At 29.3% G+C, this 19,058-nt stretch overlaps 1 protein-coding gene and 1 long non-coding RNA gene across 3 annotated transcripts in view; one reads left to right on the top strand and one right to left on the bottom strand.

Moving 5' to 3' along the window:
* The window catches only part of LOC149894022 (uncharacterized), an 81,725-nt gene extending 74,660 nt beyond the window's left edge, over nt 1-7,065 (bottom strand). The window contains exon 1 of the mRNA XM_090076616.1: nt 4,375-7,065. Coding sequence (XP_089932742.1) covers nt 4,375-5,835 — 1,461 coding nt within the window. The 5' untranslated portion in view covers nt 5,836-7,065. The remainder of the gene's footprint in view (nt 1-4,374) is intronic.
* A 3,545-nt stretch (nt 7,066-10,610) lies between these two features.
* On the top strand, nt 10,611-14,400 carry LOC149894021 (uncharacterized). 2 transcript variants are annotated; one of them, XR_016449174.1, is made up of 3 exons: nt 10,611-11,108; nt 13,237-13,292; nt 14,019-14,400. It is a non-coding gene; the product is annotated as an uncharacterized LOC149894021 (long non-coding RNA). The 2 variants fall into 2 exon arrangements; XR_016449175.1 differs by having other exon boundaries at nt 10,612-11,100.
* Nucleotides 14,401-19,058: the final 4,658 nt, after the last annotated feature.

Genomic DNA, 19,058 nt, shown 5'->3' with positions numbered 1-19,058 from the left:
ACAAGAAGCCATTTGTTGAACCAAACGTAACAACGGTTTAAATTGATGTAGAGATTTCAATCAAAATTAGAGAATCATTTTTTTTCGAAGTCAAAATAATAGTTTTAAGCATTTTTTCAGAATTTCAACGAATTCGTACCTTTGCTTGATAAATCTGGATAAGGTCAACATTATTATATCTAAAGTCATTTTTGTCAAGTTGAGATGAGCAGATTTTTAGTTTTTAAAACAAAACTCTTTTTATTTCAACTTTTAAATCTTAAACTTGTTTTTAAAAGTTGCTTAAAATTTAATGAGTTCTTTTTAAGAAAACTTTTCTTAAATAAAATGAACCTACTTTTGATAGAGTTTTTGAAAATAAGTAATTACGTCATTTCAAGCAAAGAAAGAGCAATTAAGTAATTGTAAGTTGTTTGAAAAAACTTCAAAATCTTTAAGATAAAATAACCTCATCCTATATCTAACATTCAATTGTTGTTTTCAAAGTCTCGTGCAAATTTCCTTGCAGACAATTATTTGCGAACATTGTTTCAGACAACAGGAAATACAACTATGACATTGATCATTTTTTAAAAAGCTGAGAAGCAGGTGGGGCCTTTCTAACTACTTTGAGATATCTTAAAACATTGATCAATATTTCAAACAAAATTCACTCAAGTTTTCAAAACTTATTCAATTTAGTTGTTCAAATAAAAAGTATAATCTATTCTACTCTGCTTCAATGTTTTACTTATTATTCATTCAAAAAAAAACTTCTACTTGTCATTTAAAATCACCAAAAAAGAAAATAAGTTCAAGAAGACCATCAGTGTAGTTTGAGAAAAAATCATTACGAGAAAAGCAACTTGAAAACATGAGCTTGGTGCCATTTTACTTGCTACCACTCAGCAAACAACAAAAGTGGTAATTTCTGAGGGCTGAGATGGTGTAAGGGTGGGGATAATAGGGGATATGTTTAATCTTTAGGGAATGTGTTTGGTTTGTTTGGTTGCGTTAGGGTGTTTGGGTGTTTATGATTGGGTTGTTGAGTTGCTCAAGTTCGTTAGTGTTTTTGTTTCAACCCTTTAAACATGGCTCTCTTAACCAGCTATCTTTTGATTAGCGTTTGCCTTTGGTCTCGACTAGTATGTAAAAATTATAAAATAATTAAAAAGTTGTCGCGTGCCTTCCTAATTGAACTATTACCATTTATCAGTAACGTTATAATGGAATATCTGGTTGTTATTACAAAAACAGTTTTAACTTTTGATGGCGTAACTGATTTGTTTTGTTGCTACCTCTTGTTTTGTCTGTCTCGCACTTTTCTACATATGGACTGACCTAGTTATTTGTTTGAAGGATTTGGGTGACTTAGTTCTAAGGTCAATGATCCAAAAAAAAATTATATTCAAAAGTGTCACCAACCCTTTATATTAAGACATACGAGCTTTAAACTCCTTAACTAAACGTTTAAGAAGAAGACTTAGGCTCTGAAGATTAGCGATAGAAATCCCTTAAGATGTTCTTCATTCATGCTAATTCTTACTTTGAAAAAGAGGACTGATTCTAAATTCCATCCATCCAAGTTCTTGAGCTTTTTCATTGATGTCTTTTTTCAATTGTTTAAATGTTAAGAAAAACAGTCCAGAAAATAAAAATAAAGTAACTCTTTAATCTTGTATTTTTTCTTCTGTTTTATTTTGTAACCAATGATCTACACGGATACCTACGGTAATCAATCCAAGGTATCAAAGCAACTACAACTAGAAGTAGTTGTCAAGGGATACGGAAGGTAAACCATTCTTAACATAATTGATTTAACTCACGTAAAATAAAACTGGTCATCGACTGAATACAATAAGAAACCTTTTATATTTTCAATGAATCGATGAACTTATTTCATATGTTTTATTAATCAATTTAAAAAAAAAACATAAAAGTATTACAAAAAATACTAATTTTTATATTCAATTTTTATACTTAAACATGTGGTATTTTAGGTCAATAAAATGCATCATCTTTTATACTAAATATATTATAAAATATATTATAAAGGTATAAGATAAAATATAAAAGTTGAATTTGTACTCATCCTTCACCATTTTAAAGACTTCAATTTAAAAGACTCAAACTCAGAATTTGAGCCAGTGCCACATACAACGCCCTGGAACTAAATAAACATCTGCATTTTGTTTATTTATTTACATGTTACTTTTTTGTGATTTTTTAAAAGTGTTGTCCTTTATTAACAACGGTTACGGAAGATGATAATTTACCAATTCAAAAGATTATAAATATCATACTGCGATTAAAACACTAAAAATACATATATACTCATTTTTTAAATCCCTATTTACACATTTTAAAAACCCTTAAATATAAATATAGTTGTATATTACACTTCAACAAAAAACTTGCACAGATTTTAAGCATCGAAGAGAAGAAAACAACGAAAAATTTCTTTTTCCTTTTGTGAATTTTAAAATCCTCTTGAATTAAAAAAACGAACAGTAATTCGACAATATAAAATCCCAATAAAACTGCAAACCAATAACTTGTCGTGATTCATTTTTGTGAATCCAGTGAACTGAACTTTTTAAATAAGCGTTTGAAAAATCAGGATTAAATAAGAATGAATTTGTTAGAAAAGAAAATGAAGCCTCTGTACAGTGAACCAAAATGCGCAGTTTTTATGCAATAATTAATGACTATAAAAATTTTTGACAACATTTGAACTAAATAACCTTATCACGCTTTAGAGTGTTAAGGATGCAAAAGAACGTTACCTCTAGCAGCCGGGTACATTCAAAATAAATCTTTTGTTCACCGCAGGTCCACTGTGTTCTGTAGTATTTTGAATAACTTTTTAAAAGTTTTTTGATATTCTAGTAACTTATTTCAGTTTATTATTAGTTTTTGACCGCCAGTGTTTTTTTACTACTCGTTTTTCTTCTTCATCACTGCAACTCCACATTTTTCACAGTCTTTTACAATTGGCAAGCTGTCGGCTATTGGAAGTTGTTGTTGACTGATCTGCATGAGATTGCTCACTAGCAGGGGGACTGCTTGCTACTGCTTATTCCACCATCTAGATGTTTTTGTCTTTGATTTTCTAATTATAAACGGCTTTTAATTTACTTTATCCGAGATTTATTTCATTTATAGTATCTTGCTTATGTTTTTTTATTTAGAAAATTTTAGTTTTCATAAAATTTTCATAAAACATAAAATAGAAATGAGAGCATTTCTTGACCAATCAAATTAAAATTGATCTGATACAATTTTTCAAGACATATATGTCTTATATTTAAAAATTCTCGAGAGCGTAATTATGTACAAAAATAGCGTATGACTTGACTAACAACTTACATCAATTAACTTTAATGACAAGAATTTTATAAACGTAATAATAAAGTTTTATAACGATCAGCTATTATCACATCACCCCAAGAACTAAAGTTCTTAAGTAACATAGTCGTTTAAATATGTCGGCTTTCTCCTTTCTCTGGTTGATCGTCTTATCGCTGGTAATATATTATCGACGATTTCTCTGCCACCAGCTTCCTCCTCAGCGTCAACAACTGTTTCTTCGGTTTCTTCCTCTCGTGCAGCAAAAATGTCTAAATCTTCAAAATCACTTTCGTCGCTGTCGATCTCTTCACTGATAATAGTTTCTCTTGAAGCGTTTGAAACATTTGAGGCAGGAGTTATTCTCACATCTCGCACATGTCTTGGTACACCATCAATTTCAATATTTGTGTTTGTGAGTATGTCAGTTACAGTACCAATTTTCCAAACTGAAGTGCACTTTGCATCAGCAGGGCGAACGTAAACTTTTTCTCCAATTCTATAAGTTTCCATAACTCGTTGTGATCTTTCCTGAGTTTTAGTGTTTTTCTCCTCTTGAATTGGAAGACGCCAGACGTACATATTTTTCTGAGAAGCAGGTGCAGATTTCTCATTTGTTCCCACCGTTGATGTTGCATTGTACCAAAATACCGCTAGTAACGGACATATTTGTGCCCTCGCAGCTGTTCGTTTTACTGTGCGGTGGTTACGCTCCACTATCCCATTCCCTGAAGGTCTATATGCACATCTATACTTCTTTTTTACACACCATTTTTCACATATGTTTGAAAATTCCTTGGATTTAAACACCGCTCCATTATCCATCAACAGTTCTTGCGGTGGGCCATGCTCCCTAAATACGGATTCCAATTGACTTACTACACTTTTGGTATCTTCGCACGGCAACTTTCTCCAAACTGCAAACCGACTTGGTCCACAGTCAATCATTGTTAAATATGGCGACCCTTTATAGTGAGTCACGTCACAAGCAATTCTATACCATGTGTCTGGTACATCTAGCACTCCATTTTCCCATTTTACTGGTGCTGGATCAATTGAATTACATTGGCAACAATTGCGAACACATTCTTCAACGTCTTTTCTTAATACGTGCGGAAGTCTTCGTTGCACTGTAAACATTGTCCGATTAACGCCAAAATGATGTTTTGAGTGACAACTACGAATTTCTTCAGCAATACTTACCCCAGCTAGTTCTTTAGTATTTCTTTGTGAAAGTTCATTTATCCAAATTTTTGGAACTCTTGTCAACACGTCAGCTTTGTTTTTGGAGGACGGAACCCATTTCAATGTGATGTTTATATTATATTCTTTTATTAAGTCTTGCAATAGAGAAAGTCTCCTTTTAATAAGCATTTCTGATAATCCATTTGATCGAACCTTATGACTTTCAGTCAGCATACTTTTTAACCATCCATGAACTGTTACTGAGTCAGTGAATACTGACAAATTCTTTATATGCCACTTAGCAGCTAGGTTTATCCCACGCACCACAGCATCTAATTCAGCAATATTAATATGCATGACATCATTTATACTTCGAAGCCAGGCTGCATCCTCAATTATTACGCCATTGTATTCTATAGCAACCCCCATTGCCATGCTGCTTGCATCACACCACAATGTCGCTCCATTTTGAATTCCTTCAGCATTCCATTTTCCTCTCACAGAATCACTAACTTCCAATCGGCGCAATATTTCAATCAACCATGACTGAGCTTGATCTCCAATTAGATCATCCCAAGCATCTCCTTGACTATGTCGTTTTACAAAACTGCAGGCAATTCTGAGCCAACCTCCAACAGGATAGTGACCTAATAAGTGTCCACATATCGAAAAAAGTTTCCGTCGTGTTACTTTTTCAGTTTTAATATCTTGTGACTTTGGAATGGTGTTTCCTCTTTTCCAACAAAGCTCCTTTTTTTTATTTCTAAATAGTTGCAAATCCAACACTCGTGCAGTATCGCATTGCTCTGGCTCTTTGGTTACCAATCCATAACGCGCCAAATGATTTACGACCTTTTCAACTGATATTTTTTCCAAATTAACAATTATATCGTCAATGTAGTGGTCAGTTGCTTCACGAATACCTGCATCTAGATTCAACACGCTGCCTAAGATTGAAGACATTATTTTTGGAGCAGAATTTAACCCAAAACCAAGACGTGTAAGATAGTATTTTTCTTCTTTGTAGATTACCCTCTGATGCTCCCATAAACTCGGATCGATGTGTACTTGCATATAGGCGCATCTAAGATCAAGTGTTGCAAATTTGTCACCAAGAGTTCTCCATTTTCTAACTTTTTCATCACATGCATCACTTGTGGCATTATGCGAATTAACGTACTGATTCAATTCTCGAAAATCCAGAACAGGTCGTACCTTTCCTTTATTTTCCTGCTCAACAGCCATTAACGGGACAATCCCTTCTGTACTTTTTTCTTCTTTGTTGCATGGTTTCAACCAGCCATTTTTCACCCATAAATCCATCTCATTATTAAATTGAGGTATCAACTGGGGTTTTATCTTGTACTGCGCGACAGAATTTCTCAGTTGTGGTTGACCTTGTTTCCATTTATATTTAGCAGTCCACTTTGTACCATCAAAGTAAGCATCAAAATCCTTGTCATTTATACCAACACTTTGTTTCTCTGTATGAATTGAAACAAAACCAAATTAAATTTTTCCATTGTACAAGTGCACTCCTCCACAGCGATTAATGACATCCATACCAATAATAGCATCAATACCGTTGACAACACTTTTAGAATCATTACTGATGTTTTGAGCTTTTTTCCTTCAATGATTAATGTTACCGTAGCTTCTCCCTCCGTTTTCACAGCTTCTCCATTAACAGCCAACACCATAATGTCATGTCTTCTAATACGAACACCAGCTTTCCGAGCTATGTCGTTTGAAATAATAGTTCGGGTACATCCGCTATCAACCAGTGCTTTTCCTGCAAAGGTGTTCACCTGCACAGTGCATATTGGAAGCGCCGTTAGTTGTTTAGGGAAACAGCTGGCGCTGGCGATTCCCCATTTGAGTTTCCCTGATGCAACAAACAAAATCTTGCAATGTGTCCAGATTTTCCACACCTGAAACATTTTAATCCCATCACTGACAATTTGTTTCTTCGAAAAACAGATTCGAGCAACATGTCCAGGCTTGCCACAGTTGTAGCAGATAACATCAGTAGCGGATGGTTTCTTAACATTTTTATGGAACTCAGAGATGGTTGTTGAAACATACTCTTCTTTTGTTTTTTCTGTCATGAGTACTTTTGCATGGTTTAATGCATCCTGTAAACTGATCCCAAATATTTTCACTTGTGCTCGTAGCTGCTTTGAAATTTCACCCGGCAATCCAGTTATGAACGCTCTTAGCAATAATTCTTCGCTTTCAATATCGGCCAAGTTCATAAGTTGACGCAAACTGGCTAAATACACATCGACAGATTCACCGTCAATCCATCTCCGATCTCTGAACTGCTCGTAAGCATGGAAACCATCAACTGCGAATGCATCTAGTAGGGCTTTTTCAATGTCCTTAGCGGAAGTTTTTTGGCTCTCCCCAAGTTGCTCATATAATGCGAACGCACTGCCTTCAAGAAACAACGGAATGATCAAAGAAAGATCGCCCAACTTTTGCAGCTCTCCCACCAGTTTGATCTTTTTCAACCACACTACAACATCCCCAGATCCATCAAATTTTCCAATCATTTTTGCCATGGATGCCATACTGCCGAAATAGCTTGTTAATACGACAACTTTGTTTACTTATAACTACTTTATATATATAACTACGTATCTACAGTTAATTATAATTAACTGTAGATACGTAGTACGGTAATAGAACATTTTTTTGAATGTTGATAAAATGTGTCACGTGACATTAAGAGCATTTTTCTTATTTATATTTTAATATTTAGTTTTAAATTTAATGGAGCTGTTATTAACTAACAAAAATAATATAAATTTAATTACGCAGTTGATAGAAATAAAGAAATTAAATAGATTATATACTACTATGAACTACAAAGTTGAGGAAGTAAAGTAAAAAATATCAGTCTCTACGTTTTGTGATACAAAAGAACTCATCTTCAAGCGAATATTTTTTTGACAAGCATGCAAAAAAAAACCCAGCTTTGACATCTAAAATTTTCACATGTAAACCATCGGTTATTTTCATTTGTTTCACTTTCGTTCCAACATTTTGGACACTTCTTGCATTTTCTTTGTTTTGTTTGAACCTTCAATGTTTGTTGCGTGGATTCACTCTCCAATGCCTGGTCTTTTGCGTAGTGTTAAAATCAAGTCTTCTTTTTTTTTAAATTTGGGGTAAATTTAGCCATTCTCTTTCAGGTAATGCTAATTCTAGCATTTTTTCGCTTTGTAATGTTGACCAGGGCTGTGGAGTCGGAGTCGGAGTGTATAAGTTATTATCATCGACTCGGTAGATTTACGAAGTGGAGTTACAGCTGGTGGAAGTTGTAAACAAATTGAGCGGGTTTTAGTGGTTAAAATATTTCGGATTTGTCAGCTTTGTTTATTCTAGCGGAATTAAACACGTGCTTTGAAATCGCAAAATAAGTTGCTCGTCAGTGTAATTTCTTGCTTTATTTGTTGTGTGCATCATTCTTTATTAAGTCATTTTTAAATCAATAATTTACGTAGGCGACTCATGTTTATATAAGGACTAGATGCGTAATTAAACTTGATTAATAAGTGTGAAATAGTTATATAAACATTTAAAAAAAATAAACACACCCAGCTTTACATCTAAAATTTTCAATTAAACAAGAAATCTTATTATTTCAGTTTTTCTTCATAACTTTCTTCCGGAGCTTGTAAATTCAATTCTGAAAAAAGGATCATCATTAGCAGAAGTAAATTACAAAACAACACTTTTATGTTAAGCGCGAAAAGTTTTTATTTACGAAACTGGGGAGTCGGAGAGAGAATAAAATTTAAAATAATTTATTTAGAGTAACTCCTTTTAACTCGTGTTAAAATTTTTAACTAAAAACCAAATAGTTTTATACGATATGATAGAGAGCAAAAAATTCTATACAAAAATAAAAATAAAAAATTCAAAATTTTTTTCCTTTTTAAAAGATAATTTCATAAAAACTAAAAATACAAAAGTTGTTCAATTTTATTTGCTTTTACTCTGCAATTTTTTTGTCTTTGAATCAAGAAAAAGTCTAAAGCTTTGGGTGAAATCAAAAAAAATGTTTTTGATAATGCTGTAACTTGAAATTTTCTGTTTTAATTGAGAAAAACTTTGTTTTGTATTTCAAACTCAGCAAGATTTTACATGCTTTAGCAAGTGAATTGTTACACGAGGCAAAAAGAATGGATGTCAAGATAGTGCGCGGAAAAGTTGGACCTCAATTGTGTCAGTTTTGTAGAACGTTGAGTGAAAGAAAATCTAGAGAACGTTTAGTGAATTAAACTTTATACATTTTATTTGCAGAAAAATTTGCTGATTATAAATTAAAATTGTTTTAAAATTATTTGAAGAAAAATAAAGTATCTTTGTGTTTAATTTATAATTGATGTCAAATGCTACTTTTTATTTACTCTTTACGGCAATAGGGTTTACACCTAAAGAAAGTTATTGTAATGATTTATAAGTGCTTCCCCTCATTTTAAACAAATATATTTGTTAGATAAATCATTTGTATATGAGACAAAAAAAGCCAAGAAGCCTTCTTCTGAAATCAAAGTTATCAGCTATGTATGAAGTTTATTTTTAGTATCAAATCACATAACTGATAATTATTAATCCTGTTTGTAAGTTTATTTTAAATTGAATTTCATTTTAATTGGTGAAACTTCAAAATGCTTTTTTTTTAAAAAGTTGTGTTTCTTTAACTATTTAAATCTGAGTAGTTTGATTTTTTTTCTATTCCTGCATTTATGTAATTACACAACGAGAAATCAATTTCATGAAGTGGAAATTGACGTAGTTTCTTTGAAATGTTTTTAATATAGTTTGCGGCATTCTTTTTTGAATGTATTTGAGGTAATTTTGTTAAGTTCAACCTGAAGGCGAAACTCCAATGAGAAAAGAAGACTTACAATTGCAACATTGTATTCTCTGCGAATAAGCTTCAATCTGTAATGCTCAGGTAGAACTTTTATTGTTATTTTGTTCCGATGCAGAACAGTATAAACTTGAAAAGCTAGTTAATATCAAATTATTTTTTGAATCACTCAATATTTTTATATGATACCTATATAATAAAAGAATCGAAATTTTACAAATAGCAAATTAAAAAAAATAATTTGCTGGCATAGTTTTTCAAAACTTTCTGTAAGGATAGTGATAAGTGGTTTGCATATAAAAAAAGACCTGCATTTTTTCGCTTCAATCTGCCTATGAAGAATTAATTCTCCAATATTTTAAACATGCCATTGTTTATGCAAAATGATGTTTTCGGATAACTTTTTAATACAGGCAAATCTAATGACTAACATGTACTAAAACGAAGTAAAAAATGATGCTCGGGTAGAAATATGGTGTTTCTTTATAGTACTCATAAATTTGGAACAAAAATGACAGAAAAAAAATGCTGTCTTACGTCTCCTTTGTCCCACTTTTCCCTTATATTTGAAATGTCTTTTTGTTAAAATTAATCAAATAAGAAGCCAGGTTTTCTAGTTTAAATTTCTGGGCCTGTCATTGAGGTGCAAGTGAGTAGCAGTGCAACTATTCTTTTGAATTAACTTAGATCCTCTTCATGCTTAAGTCTGAATTGATCAAGTATATATTTAAAAAAAAGTTCTCAAGTGAAGACTAGGCTGGAGAAAGTACAGAAGATAAAACTAAAATCTTAAACTAATTGCATTGAAGATAACTTCAGCTACCAACAGAACAAAACCATGCAAATAAATAAATATATTGAATTTCAATTACTTATTTTTCCAATTGTTAATTTTGTTTTTTTCAACATTTTTTTTTAAAAACCAACAAAGAAAAGGGAAATTATGTTTTGTTATCATTCTTATTCTTCTTCTTATTGTTATTGTTGTTGTTGTTGTTGTTGTTGTTGTTGTTGTTGTTGTTGTTGTTGTTGTTGTCATTATTTTTATTATTATTATTATTATCATTATTATTATTATCATTATTATCATTATTACTATTATCATTATTATTATCATTACTTTACATAAATCATGATGTATAAAAACCCAACAGCTTAGGAAATTAATAAATTTGTAACCAGCAATTGATGTGGCTATTCTAAACAATTTATATAATATTACATTAATATTTGTATAGCACTAATACCAAATTATATTGTCATAATTTTTTAGATGTGCATGTTCTAATTTGTATAATGCATATAGGGTTGAATGAAACTTAAATAAAAATGGCTTACAAGCCATTTTTAAGTTGAATTTAAATATTTTTTACAATATTATACAAAATTTAAATATTTTTTAAACAACTTTACAAATTACAAGTAAAATTTAAATATTTCATTTATACAAGTATCAATGAAATCTTTAAATTCTCTATAAAATTATTTAAATTCTCCATAATAATATTTACAATAATTAATTATTCTAAGTAATTAGATACCTCGGACATTTTTGACAAAGGATTTAGGAAAGAAATTGAAAATAAAGTTACAATAAAGATTTATAAGAATTTTTTTTCATTTTTGATAAATATAATTACTGGATAAATCATTTGGATTCAAGACAGAAAGCTAATCAAAGTGTTCTTCTAAAGCCAAAGCTGGTATGCTAGTATGTAAATTCATATTACTTGAATATTATTTAAATGTTTCTAAGCATAAAATTACATAAGAATGACATTAAATTCAAATGCCACTTGTTCAAATTGATTATTTTCTTAAAATTATTTTAATTTTAAAACAACTTTATTAAAGCTTAAATAATTTGCATTCTATATATTTAATTTTAATTCATTTTGGAATACAGCACATTAAGCTAGAGCTTAATGTGCTGTATTAAAAATAAATGCTGTAAAAAAAAATACAGAGCTGTATTTTTTTTTAGATTCTTTCAATTTCCTTGTTGTTTAATCACTTTGTTTTCTGTTCATGCATCTTATATGTTTATGAATGACTATTACAGGTAGTTTCATTTTCCAAATGCAAAACAATATGAAACTGAAAAGCGAGTTAATCTCAGAAATTTTTTTTAATCATCTATAAAAAAATTTTTGAACTAAAAACATTAAAATTTTTCTTCAAATTATTATGAAACAACTTAACAATTTTATTAAAATCTTGTTTAAATGAAATTTTAAAGTTCAACATTCTATTTGTAGAATTTTTATTTAATTGAATCAGAAACCAGGTATTCTTGCTTAAGTTTGTGAGTATGCAAGTCAGTAGCAGTATAGTTGTTCTCCTAAATTAAGCTGTCTTCCTTCATTAGTTGTAAACCTAGGAAATTGGGGGAGGGGAGGGGGGAGGGGAGGGGGGAGGGGGAGGGGGTGAAAGACAACATAAAGACTGGAAAATCTGAGTAAAAGGCATTCCTGCAAACCCTAGAAAATTAAAAAAAATAACAAGTAAGTTTGGGATACAACTTAACTAATGTAATTAAAAGAATCTTAAAGAAATCATCAGCTAGTGAAAAAAGTAATGTAAACAAAACAGTTAAATGATTTAAAAATGACGTCTATATACCTTTTGTATGATGGGTTGATGAATAATTAGCGAGCAAGAAGAATAAATAAATTTTGTGGTGGAAAAGATTTTCATGGAATTAGTTTAAGTAATATTTTTCTCTTTCAAAAAAAGTAAGCAACAGTTATTTAATGTAAACATAATGTAAGAGGTGAAAAACAAATTTAAAAAGAAATGTTAGCTCAAAATCAATTACATTTTACAAACTACAAAAAGCTTTAATTTGAATAAAGTAAAAATTATGATAATAAGATGAATATTAATTATGGTCTTCCTTTCTTTTTTTTTTTTTTTATTGCAATAGTTTTATTCTCTGTAAAATTTCATAAATATTTTTTGAAAAATTGTATTCTTTAAACAATAAAAATTTCAAAACAACTTATTTAATTTATTAAATAATAAACAAATAAAATTATTGTATATTACTTTAAAGTTTTAATTGTTTTCTATTCTGATCATTTTTTAGTGGTTAAGAATAGTATTTCTCTTTTGCTTGGTTCGTACTTAATTTTAGTAATGATAAATTTATAATTCTTTTAAAGTTCAACTTGATAATTTGTACAAGAATTTTTTCAGCAACATTACAATAGACAATTACTACAGCAAATGTTTTTTGAAAAATAATTAAATTTTTTCATAGAGTTAAAGAATATTTAACTGTTATATTTTTCTTTTTCATTATTTAATTTGTTTTCTATGTTTATTAATGTATCTATGATTATAATACAAATAAGAGAGTTAATTAAGCTTATAATTTTACTCTTTTGTGCTTAATTTAGATTAAAGTATAACACAAATAAGAGATTTAATTGTTCAAGCTTATAATTTTATTAAAAATTGTTTTACATTGATGTAAAAACTTATCATTTTACTTAATTCCCAGTCCTCAACCATTTTGTTGGTCTTTTAGAATTTTATATTTAACATTTAATGCGGTGGCAGATTTTTATTAATGATGTATTAAGTTTTTTTAACAATTATGTTTCCATTATTTTGATTTGCTGGTTGCAGTAGAATTTATTGTAGAATTAAATGTCTTAGGAATGCTGATTATAGTTTATTGGTAAGCCTATAAATTATATTATTAATAAGAAAATATATAGTACTTTTTAAAGGTTGGGGGGACATTTTATTGAAAAAACTCAAAGCTTGAAGAAATTTGGTTGCAAAAAATTTTTTCAAATTGGAACATAAAAAACTTTTTGTTTTACATTTAGGTACAAAATCTTTGGATTGAAAGGGACGTAGTGTGTGCTGATCTTTATTTTTTTAAGTATGTTTTCTCTATAATATTTTTTGAATAAACTTTTAAATTCTTTTTTCTGGTAATAAAGTTCTTAGACATCTCTTTTGGTGTTTTATTGTCTGCGTGAATTTAAAATTCTTATTTATTTGAAAGGAGTTGGTTTTCAAACAAAATGGTAGCACTTTCTGTATCAAAGTTTTTCGATTATAATGATTTTTTGTGATTTTGATTTTTCGATATTTGGTTGGAGTTCAATGTATGTTGCCATAATTAAGTAGCTCTAAACAGAAAACATTTTATTTCATTCATTTTGTATGAAATAAATATTTTTTATTGTCTCTTGCCTTCCAAAAAAAATTAAAGTAAAAAATCAGTTAAAGGATTAAATAGTAAAACCATTATTATTTCCATTGCTAATTTTATTTTATAACATGTTGTAAAAACGAATTTATATTAAGTTGTTATTTGATTTCTTATCATTATATTGTATAACTAATTTTCTTATAAATTAAATTTTAATTACTAAAAAAAAGTATTTTGACTCAGTTACATGCACCTGACATAAAGTTTGAAAATAAGTAATAAGTTTGTAAAGCCAGCTTTTCTAGTTCCTCTCCTAAGGACTTCTTGTCTCATGAACTGACCTCTGATATCCTCCTTAAGATATTTCTTTTCATTTAATACATTATTTTGACACAAAACGTTAAATTAAATGCAAAGTAATAAAGTTATGTCAACATCTTTCTTCTTTAGATGAAGATCAAAAGATGATCATAAAATGGTTCTTTGAAGTGCAGGCGTCGATAACTTAGGACTTGAAAAGATCAATCGATGATTGATTGATCTTTTCATGTCCTAAGTAATCGACGGACGGTTAAGATACGCGATGGAAAAACTGCTCATGAAGCCTCACGTGAGAAATATTTCACGGAAAAGTTTATAGACGAAGGGATTCAAGTTGGATGAACTGATTGTTCATAAACATATTTTGTCGGAGGGAAAAAAAAATTTTCTTGTTAAATGTTCGACTAACGTTGGTTGTATATTCTTAAGTAACCTATTGCAGATCGATAGATGGAGTCCTAATCATATGATTGAAGATATGTGGATAAACATCAGGAATACTTTTGTATCAAAGAATTCGAAGGTTTCTTTCTTTCTATGTTTTTACTCGTTGAACAATCACGTTTTTACATCAATGATGACACGGACTTTATCGACGACATTTATAAATGGCTTCGGGTTTGGAGCTTCAATAGGATGTGAATCATCATAACTTCTTGAAGTTCGAAACACGAACTTCAAAACATAGAAGAGTTGAAAAAGTTGAAATACGAAAATATTTTGAATGGTAAAATATTTTTAATATGTTAAATATGTAAAATATAGAAATAATGCAAAAAATGTTTTTGAAATATTTAGTAATTTTAAAAAGAAAAGATTTTTGAAAAATTTTCTTCTAAAACATGAAGCCTTTAAAAAGTTGTTACTAAAAATATATCAAAATTGTAATTAGAAAATAAAAAATAATGTTAGTTCTACAAGTCGTCAATGGTTACAGTTTGAACAAAACTTTGTACTTTTAAATTTTTCTTTTGACGTCGTTGAAATTTGTAAAAAAACAAAATTAAAATTTGAACTCTGAAAATCTTAAAATTCCAGTAAAGTTCCTGCGATTTTTTGAAAGCATATGATTATGATATGTGGATAAACATCAGATTAACACAAAATAGGGTCAGAAGTCAAAATATTTAGAAAACGAATAACCGCAGTTGCTCATCCTTTTCTACCGCCTTTAAGTTAAGTGCAAATTTTCAGCTTTTTTGGTCCAAAGATTGTGTAATTTTTCATAGCATGAGTATTGGCTGGTTTTTATGTTATTTTCATGGGTTAAATATAATTAAAAGTAACAACGTTTTATCTTTTATAAACAAAGTAGAGTAAATAGTATCTTTCTTTAAACCATAAATTTTTTAAACCTTTATTTCAGGTTTACGATAACGGCTTATCTTTGTTCTCTTTCTTCGCTGACTACCAAAAAAGGGTTCTGAATTTGCTTCTTATTGTGGAAGTTGAGAAAAAAGTTTTAATCAAAATCTTAATAATGACTTAACATTGACAAAAATGTCATGAAATCAAATTTTGAGATTTTTGTTTTATGCAGTAGTTTAAAACGGCTCTTGGTATAACTTTTACATACGAATAAAGTAAAAGTTTATGAAAGCAGTTGTGTCAAACGGCCGGCTAAGCTTTATTGGGCTACAAGATGCTTTAAAATTCAGAAAGAAGCTCTAGTATAAAAATAATTAACTTACCTTTTAATAAATTGTTCCACATATATACTATAACATATAAACATACATAACATATATACTATAACATACTATATTTTCTAAAAATCTTGTATTATTCATCGTCTGTTTTATTCTTCAGTTAAACAGACGATGAAAAACTTTTGTAAAAGCAAAAATTGCTTTTACAAAAGCAATTTTTGAAAAAAAATGCTTTAAAATTCAGAAAGAAGCTCTAGTATAAAAATAATTAACTTACCTTTTAATAAATTGTTCCACATATATACTATAACATATAAACATACATAACATATATACTATAACATACTATATTTTCTAAAAATCTTGTATTATTCATCGTCTGTTTTATTCTTCAGTTAAACAGACGATGAAAAACTTTTGTAAAAGCAAAAACGACTTTCTTTGTTTGCGCTTTCTTAATTAAGAAGTGTTCCCAACTTTCTCAATTTTTCGTTGGAGAGCGTAAAAATTAGTAATAAAATGTCATCTTGTTGTTTATTGCAGCTTCAACTTTCCATTAAAGTATAACAAACTGGACCTTCTATAATTGGAGTTCGACACCTCTGGTTTAATGGAGAAATCATAAAATGTTTACATTTGTGCACCATAAACTCCTCTCCCAACCTTAGGTAAGCATTTAAATATAAGTGATATAAATCCCAAATTCTCCAATAAGTTCTACTTTGAATAATGGCCATTTGTTTCAGAATTTCAACTGGGGAGAGGATTGGGGAATTACCTTTATAAAATAGAGATAAATACTTTTGGCGTAAAATGAGTTGAAAGACTGAAAATTCGGCCTAAACTATTTTTCTAAAATTTTAACTTTGTGGAGTTTTTTTTTACTGTAAACTGATAGTTTCATAATATGTAAGTTTCATTGTTATTTTTCTGTAGATTTTTATTCGAAGTTTAATAATTTGGTTTGCTCAACAACATTAATATAATATAAAAGAATACAATTTATTAATCATCACTCCAAACGTTCATCACTTGAGGATTTAAGGTAACAGCGCCAATAGATTTGGTCTTTTTTAAGACGATCTATGAAATTATTAGATCTGTTCAGATGAGAGGATAATGCTATTAGTTTTTTTTAAGATTTTCTTTTGAGATTTTGCATGTATGAATCAGTTTTAAGATGCGAACTTTTTTGTTCTGGGATCCTTGAGTTTTTTTTTCTTCAGCATCTATCGGGAGTTCATAGCAAGTTAATATCTAATATCTTATGTAGAGTTGGTGGCCTTGTTTATCAGCTGTATTTGCCGAAAACACTGGTCAACAAAAAAGAACTTTTTCATCTCATCATAAACTAAAACACATTTTTCTAAATCAGCTTTTAATGCTGATTCCAAATATATTATTAGTTTTCTTTAAGCACGTCTCGTTCATCAGGTAGTTATATTTGAGAGATTTACTGGAAATAGAATCGTACAAAAGTTCATCTGATTATTATACTTATTGACCATGAATATTTAACATTGAATAAGCACGGGGGTTTATTGAACAAAAATAAACAAAAATGTAACATTAAAAGTGCTGTGAATACGAATTTCCTTTGGGCAATTTATCTGGTTCATTTCGATGTAACATCCAACAGTAGTCTGCCATCATGCTTTCATTCCAAAAACCTTGGTAGATTTCTTCCATTAGTTGAATGTCTTGGTGAAATCGTTAATCTTGCTCATCACTTACAGCTCAAAGATTTTCAGCGATAAATCAAGATCTTTTGACTACTTCATCAAAATTTATCATAGGATGATAAATTTTGATGAAGTAGTCAAAAGATCTTGATTTATTTTTTATCTTTCTTGATTTTTTATCTTTCAATTAAATTCTTATCTAACCAATTAGATGTACAATATTTATATCTAATCTTTTAGAAAAAAAAAGAAAATGATTAGAGATAACAAATGTAAAATCAAATAAACTAATTTACTCATCTTTTTTACTAAAGAAAACATGTTACCTCAAAGGAAGAAATTCTCATATTGCTTTTTTATTTGTAGTTCCTGTCTATTAGATTCATTTTTTTACCCTTAAAGCGCTAAATTTTAAAGCTGTTCAGCTGTTTTTAAAAAAAATTACTAAAAAAAAAAAAGAATTTCATAATAAATATTTTCCCGACTAAACGTGTTACAACAACAGATGTTATGTCAAAGTTTTTAGTGAGTTAAATTTACATGCGAAATTAAATTACAACTAAAATCAAATCACTCCAAAGAATCCGAAATCAGAAGTTTTAGCCATTTTTTTAGAACTTCAACAAATTTTGTGCTTTTAAATGATAAATCTGGACAAGGTCAACATCGTGCTTTTCTTTTTTCAGTGGATGTAAAATGGCTGTAAATAATAGAAGTAAAAAAATCTAAAGTCATTTTTGTCGAAGTTGGGATGAGCAGTTTTTGAGTTTTTAACAAAAAAAACTTCAACTTTAAAACCTTAAATTTTTCTTTGATAGTTAATAAAAATTTAACAGGAATAAAATTTTTTAAATAAATAGAATTTACTGTCGATAGAGTTTTTAGAAAAAAGTAATTTCACGTTGTTTGAAATAACTTCAAAATCTTTTAGGTGAATAAAATAACCTCATATGAAATCCACCATTAACATTCTTTACAGAATCTTGGTCTTTTTTAAAAGTCATTTTGCATAAAAACCTGAAACTTTAACAAAGTATCAGAGTTCACTCTACAGGAGGGGATGTGGGGGGGGGGGTGTAGAGGAAGGCCATGGAGGCCATGATCCCCTCACTTACTTAGTATTTTGCAAAAGCAATTTAGTGCATTGCAAATACTCATTCCTCACAAGGAGCTGACAAACGAAATACCATTGTAATATTTTGCCAAAAAGTTCGTTGGCTAAAAGCAAACTAGAGAAACATTTTTGAAAAATATTTAGGTGATTTGTAAATTATCGTTTCATATAGTTAACGTTGGGTAAATTATCGTTTCATATAGTTAACGTAGGGTAAATTATCGTTTCATATAGTTAACGTAGGGTAATTGTAAATGGTAAAAAGAAACTTTTTAAATTTTCAAAATGGTAAAAAAAAATTTTTTAAGTTTTCAACTTTTAGGATGCAATAGGATTAATGATGAAAATACTTACTGTTGCAAGTTCCCCAGTTTAGTTTTCGTCATTTTTTTCTCATTTATTTTGTTTAAAGTTTTCATTTTATTACAGTTTTTGACTCAAAAAGCTTTGTTCTTTAAATCCCACAATCAACATAACTTCAATTTATGAACTTTCTTAATACAAAATTTTCAAACACTTTTTATAAAAGAGACATCCAATATTATCTAACCTGGGGGCTACATGTCCCATATTATATTTTTAACTAGAAACAGGTTGTGATACGAATAGCAAAAAATGTATTTAATCAGAAAGTTATCTATAATTAACAATTAAAACAAGTCGATTTCTGAAAATGCATAATATGAATATAAGCATGGTCCGTAATGAACAGAATATTGGGTAA

Source organism: Hydra viridissima, unplaced genomic scaffold, assembly GCF_058129835.1.
Source record: "Hydra viridissima isolate aposymbiotic clone 2 unplaced genomic scaffold, HvirCarnegie_v1 scaffold_1, whole genome shotgun sequence".
NCBI lineage: Eukaryota > Metazoa > Cnidaria > Hydrozoa > Anthoathecata > Hydridae > Hydra > Hydra viridissima.
Note: the sequence above shows the minus strand (reverse complement) of the source record. Positions and strands in the feature narration are given on the sequence as shown.